Below are 6,646 nucleotides of genomic sequence, written 5' to 3'. Positions count from 1 at the left end.
GGACTCCGCCAAGAGAATCCCGGCATCCTCTGTGATTATTTAGAATAATCATTTTATTCATCCAGTTCCCGATATCCGACAGCCACTGTCCCCTCCACCGAAAAAAAAAAATCTCTTCCCAGCGGGAGATCCCACTCCTATCTAAAAGCAGGGGAGGAGTCAGAACGTATCGGTCTACGCATGCGCTACCCTGCCAGCTCAGTCCCAGCACCGGGGCCCGGGCGATGAATGAGGCGAGGGCGTGGCTGACGGCTGCACGCGACTGCCGAGCTCGCCGTCACAACGTGAGGGGGCAATGAGGCGGGGGAAGGAGCGGACTCGCTGCTTTCCTCGGCCGCGCCGTAACGGCTGATCTTCGGGCGCCCCTCTCCTCCCGTGCCCATGCACTAGAGCTGGAGCCGTCACAGCTGTTGCCCAGCCGTCTCTTTCTTCCGCTCGCGCCCCCCCGAGGGACCGTGGTAACCGATTCCGGCGCTACGTCGGTGGGTGACCGAGCGCCCCCGGCCGCCCCCTCAGCATGCCATGGGCAACAGCTGGGCGGCGCAATGGTGTTGCTGGGTCTTCCCCAGACGGGAAGCGGGACGCCTCCAGCGAGGAGGAGGGTAAGCGCGGTGGGACGGTTTGACTTCGGTTCCGCCTTTCCGGGGGAATTTAGGACAGGCCGGCCTGGGACTGAAAGGCAGAGAGCCTCCCCGCTTTGCCTCCAGTGCCTTGGAAGAGGGGGATTTAACTGGAAACTCGATCCGCACTTCCTTAACCCGGAGGGTTGAATAAAAGCCTCCATATTCACAGGCAGTGTATCTGAACCCTAGTTAGCAGCGGGCAGGCGTGTCTGAAGGCGCTGGCCTTCAAGCCAGGCCTGTGGGGCTTTCCCGAAGGTATCCGGTTGGCCTCTGCGGCGTAGAATTAAGTGGCCTTTCAGTCTGGTGGGGCTGCAATGGGTTGCCAGCCACGTGTGGTTCGAAGGTCCCCCCAGAGACGGGCGGCCATCAGCTCACCCTGGGTAACACAGTTGGCAGTGACGGTTGTCTTGGCAAAATTATGTCATCCAGTGGTGTACTGGGGCTCTCGTGACTTGCACGTGGTTTTTTTATTTTTTAATCAAGTCTGATGGCATAGGGTGAATAAACGATTTTGGTCTCATTTGCTTGTACTTACAGGCCAGTTTAAGTAATGTGCTTAATTGTGTTCATAGCGAACAAATAACGAATAGTGTGGCAGCCTTTCCTATTTGCCCCTGCTGCAGTGTTGTTTGGGGATACCTAGGTTGGGAAAAAAAGGAGTGGGGAAGTATAAATAGTTTTCTTTTGATGAGCATGTTATATTTATTTCCATATTTTCATAGGCCTCCTATGGATAAAAAGACGATAATTCAGACTATGTAGCCCTGTTAGCAATTGCTATTAACTTTTTTTTAACCATACAGTTTAGTTGACTTCAGCCTCCCAACTTACTTTCACTTTAGATTTGTTTACAAGATCATAAAAAACCTCAAAATTCATGGGGCAGACAAAAAACTCCATTGTTTTGTCTTAAGATTTTTTGAAAACTGATGAAATAATTATATCTGCCTATGTGTGGGGGGTAATTACCAGGTATCTAGCTAGTAACCATTGATGAACCTAACCTTTAGGACAGGGGTGTCAAACTCACAACGTGACGTGTCGCGACATATTGTGACTTTTTTTCCATTGCCGGCAATGGGGTAGGCGTGGTTTTGGCATGACGCATCCGGCCCATGGGCCGGCAGTTTGACACCCCTGCTCTAGGAATTTTAATACCCCCTTTGAACCTCTCTATATTAATATAGGTACAGTAGTTCTGGTAGTTCTTGACTTAGTGGTCATAAGTTGTGATTAGTGGTTATAAGTTGTGATCATCCAGCAAGGTGCCCATGTGCTTGTTTTGCTTAATGACTGCAATCCCTGCTCTCCCTTTAAGTCATTGCATGGGTCATGGATTCAGGTTGGGGAAGGCCCTGGCAGTCCTAGCGCATACCCAGGCCTACATTTCAGCACCTCCCAAGTTCACACATGGCTTCCCAGAGTGTCTCCCACCCCGTGAGGTATCCCATGCTCCACTTCCCACCCTACTGAGTTCCACACACTCCTCCCCAGACCTTCAGCCCAGCTTAGTCCACTTACATTTTCTGTAGATCTGCTTTGGGAATCAGCCAGTCCATACTCTGTAGGGAAACCGAGGGCTTATCAACCCTTCATGAAGCTGTTCTACTGTGCAGCCTTCCTAAACAGAAGCCACATGGTGCTGTCCCAAAAGTGGGCGCCATTTTGGAAACAGCCACAGTCAATTGTGGCCACTCCAAAATGGAGCTTGCTTTTGGAATGGCGCCATGTAGCCTCAGTACTTTATAGGGAGGCAGATGGGTGGATCGACTGGCTCTTCTTCCTGAAGGCAATCTCCATCTGTATTGTGTACTATATAGTCTCACTAAACAGTATTTCAGTTTACTATATCTCTGTATATAGGTTACATTTATCTGCTGACATAATGCATTGAAATACATTAAAGGAGAAAAGCACTGGAATATTTATAGCCAGTAGAGATATTGATTTTTTTATTATTATTTTAGTGCTTTTAAGTCAATCTTGACTCATTGTGACCATTTTTGGGAAGTGGTTTACCATTGCCTTCTTTCTAGGAGTGACTGAAAGTGACTGGCTCAAAATTATCAATCTCCATTTTCTAGCCCAGTGGTGGCGAACCTATGGCACGTGTGCCAGAGGCAGCACTCAGAGCCCTCTCTGTGGGCACGCGCAGCATGCCCTGGAGATGGCAACCGTCCCTCTTCAACCAACCGCCCGCTAACTCGCCGAGGTCCCACGTGGCCGAATGCATCCCAGCACAGCTGGTTTCCCTCCCCCCCCTGTCCCATCCCTCCTGAACTCGCATGCTCTCCTTTTCCCGGGCACGACCCACTGCATCACCTCCTCAGCTGTCAGCCAGCCGTCCAGCTCAGAGGCGGCTTCTCTGAACTGCTGGCGGTAGGCTGTGGAGCCCCAGAGTGTGCCAGTCGAGGGGCTGGCAGGCTGTGGCTGCTGCCAGACACTGTCAGCCCCCATGCGCTCACTGGCCTCTCTGTGGGGGCCGACGGTGTCAGGCAGTAGCCGCTCTGGCCCCTGCCTCGCCTTGCCCTGCGACAATGGCACACCCGCCCCACCCTGCCTCGCCTTGCCTCGCCTCACCCTGCAGGACGAGCCTCCTGCCCATTGCCCCACCTGCCAGAGACCCCCCTGGATCTCCCCCAACCCTGTCCGTCCCCCAAAGGCATCCCTCCCCACGAGCAACATCAAAGTGAGCACACCCACCTTGGCCACACCCACCCAATCTGCCATGACCACCATAGCCACACCCACCCAATGGGCCACGCCCACCTGGCACCCGGCAATAAATAAGTGGGGTTTGGGTTGCAGTTTGGGCACTCGGTCTCTAAAAGGTTCGCCATTACTGTTCTAGCCTGATGCTTTAACACTAATTCTCTTAAATATCTCAAAAGATTTCACATAGAACATTAAGGCCTATTTTCCTTGGTTCCAGGTAACAGAACACTGAAAAATATAGATAAATTGCAGGAAGAGTGGTAGAAATAAGACTTGCAAATTTGAGACAATTTGGCAATGGAACAAGTTACACAGAAAAACTGTTGCTCCTTTCACTAATATGTTTAAAGGCATCCACTTATCAAAATATTTTAATTTGGATTCTAGCACTGAGCAAGTGATTGGATTCATGAGTTTAATAAATATCTTCCATTATGAAGCCGGGATGAATAGATTATTTAGCAGTAAAGATATTTTGAAAATTTATATTAGGCCAAACAATTGCATCATCAATTTTGCAGCAGCATAGGATCATTTATGCCTAAATATTATTCAATATTTTTATATTAATCTAAACTGAAATGTACCCTTAGGAATCTGGAAGCTGTGATAAATATAAAACAACAAATCTGGTAGGCTGTAGGCTATAGTTTAAAATATATATATAAATACGTTCTTTGATTGTCTATTGCGCTCAGAATCTTTTTGTTTTCCAAAGCTAAAGATTAATTTTTCTAGTGCCAAAAAGATTCACAAATCTCTTGAAATTGGAACTCTACTTATTTCATGATTAATGCAACAGATAACAAATCTCACCTTGCTGTTTATTTTGAAGATGCAAAATTTGAAGTAGTTTCTCAAGATAATCTAAAAGTCCTATTTAATCATAGATATCTTCAAGGGAATAAATGACAACATGTATACCATCATGTCCACAAGGAAATGCATTGGATTTCATAATACATCTCGTTTGTATGATATCGTGACATGTATTTTATTTTAACATAATTGTGGCTTATTATAACTGCCTTTGGCTTAAATTGTTTGTTGTAAAGAAGCCTTCTTTGTGCTGCAGGTGTAATTAGAAATTCAAGCATATGTAATTTCAGTATCTTTATTGTCAACTTTCATTTCACCCCAAGAGGAATCACAACATTATTCTTTAAATGCTTATGGGAATAAATATAATAAGAGCTTTGGGATTGCTTTTATTATCCTATCTGGAGAATAACTAAATTTATAATGCTCCTTTATTTTGTAGAAAGTAATAGGCATCATGCACTTTGTTTAAAAATAGTCTGGGTCTTCATTTTACTGACCTCGGAAGGATGGAAGGCTGAGTCAACCTTGAGCCCGTCAGGATCAAACTCCTAGCTGTGGTCAGAGTTAGCCTGCAATACTGCATTCTAACCACTGCGCCACCAGGGCTCCCAGTAGAGGTTCCTCTGGAAGAAGAGTGGATTTTTTTCAATTCACCAATCACCCTCCATGTCCACTGCATGTTCCAGATGGTCAGTTTTTTCCAGGAAGGAGTAGGGTGTAAAAAATACTTCCCCTTTTCATAGCTGAAACGTATTTTTTACCATATAAGTTAAAGACAGACTTTGCTGTCTTTAATAATTTCTTCCATAGTACAATATTGAATATATCCAGAATACATAAATAAAAACAGTGATGTATAGAATACACATTTGAATCCAGCTGTGTTCAATGCATGTGCCAACGGCTTATTTACAGGGTCAGTGCCACATTACTTATTCACTTGAGAACATGGCATTTAGAATGCTAGATGGATAAATTAATTTTATGCAAAATAGACTGGCCATTCCTAGTTCTTCTGGAAAGATAAGAAAGGAGATTCAACCTTGCCGTTCTGCTAATATATGCTGGCAGAAATTGCAATATAGCAAAGCTAGGTGATTCTTTTCAATTATTCAGATATACAGTATATTGTTTCCAAATAAGGCTTGTATATGGTTGTTTGGCTCACCCATTGCTTTACACCATCACGAGGTCCAATTGGTTTTGTATTGATGTAATAAATCATAATTTATTCAGAAAATCATATCTAAACAAACATGGTGTGTGATATGTAAACTCAAAATATGTTTAGCATGGTACATAGTACTTCCAAACCCTAATGTCAGCAACTTTTGATTTGGGAATCATAAGTTCTAATTTCATGCCTTTCTTTGCTAAATATACCCAAGACTGTGATCAAGTTTTTATTAAAAGAGTATTTCAGAGGTTGTGTGAAAAAGGGCATGTAATTATGTGCAGGCTTCTCATGACAAAGTTTTGAAAATACGGTATACAATATTATACATGGGAGGGTTATTAAACAAATTCTAATGAGGGAAAAATTATTCTGATGACTTTTGAAATATAGCAGTAATTCTGCTATGATTCTGTTGGTTTATATTCTAGATCAAAGTACTTCAGAACATGCTCAACAGGAGAACATTTCACTATAGAGGTAAGTAAAGATTTTAAGTACCACTATAGTCATATTATGAAACTAGTATTTTTTTTAATTGCAAATTTCCTGGCTGAAACATTAAACAATAAATAAATTTGAGCAGTTAGAATTATTTGTTGCTAATTTCAGTCACATCAATTTGGAACAATCTGTTCTTAAGAATGAGTCTAATTAAAACCACTATATGCTACGGTTTATATTCATTAAAATGCAAAGAAAACATAAAATACTATAATCTTGGGATAACATAAATGTAATAACATTCATGCAACTATGAACTGGGTATGTTCCATTATGTGACTGGGCAAAAGGGATAGAAAGTCCTGCGGGAGAAGGGCGGTATATAAATTAAATTAATAATAAATTAATAAATTAATAAAAAGTGGTGACAAGGTACTAGCTTCTTTGAGCTCTCTGGTTCCTTAACATTTCTGTCCTATTTTTGCTGGTTTTGGTATCCTTTCCTGAAATAAATAGTATTTTCCTATGATTGCCCTAGGAATTAGTGCATATAGTTTCCCAAAGTTGCAAAGGTCAAACATCAACAAAGCTAAGAAATGGCAGAAGAAAATCTGTGGTTTCCAGTTACCAGAAGACTTTAAAACATCAAAAGATCAGTGAACTATTGCATGTATTTGATTGTAAACGGCTGCTAAGCATATAAAATTCTTCTCTCACCAATATTTTAGAGAATACCCCAAAGAATACTAAAGGAATACTGTTTAAAATAATTCATATGAAAGTTAATTTGTTTGATGACCATCTAGTTTTTGTTAATTCCAATCTTAGCCCATTTCAAAATTAAACTTCTTAAGAACTTTGGTGATTT

General features: G+C 42.9%; 1 protein-coding gene across 1 annotated transcript in view; it reads left to right on the top strand.

Annotated features, from left to right (window-relative positions):
* Positions 1-290: 290 nt before the first annotated feature.
* The window catches only part of AP1AR (adaptor related protein complex 1 associated regulatory protein), a 23,391-nt gene continuing 17,035 nt past the window's right edge, over positions 291-6,646 (top strand). Inside the window, exons 1-2 of the mRNA XM_015815089.1 lie at positions 291-602; positions 5,766-5,814. Of these exons, the coding sequence (XP_015670575.1) occupies positions 523-602; positions 5,766-5,814 (129 nt within the window). The 5' untranslated portion in view covers positions 291-522. The remainder of the gene's footprint in view (positions 603-5,765; positions 5,815-6,646) is intronic.

The sequence above is a fragment of the Protobothrops mucrosquamatus genome, unplaced genomic scaffold (genome assembly GCF_001527695.2).
Source record: "Protobothrops mucrosquamatus isolate PMUCROS unplaced genomic scaffold, P.Mucros_1.0 scaffold314, whole genome shotgun sequence".
Classification (NCBI taxonomy): Eukaryota; Metazoa; Chordata; class Lepidosauria; order Squamata; family Viperidae; genus Protobothrops; species Protobothrops mucrosquamatus.
The sequence above is the reverse complement of the archived record's forward strand: the minus strand, read 5'-3'. Positions and strand labels throughout refer to the sequence as shown.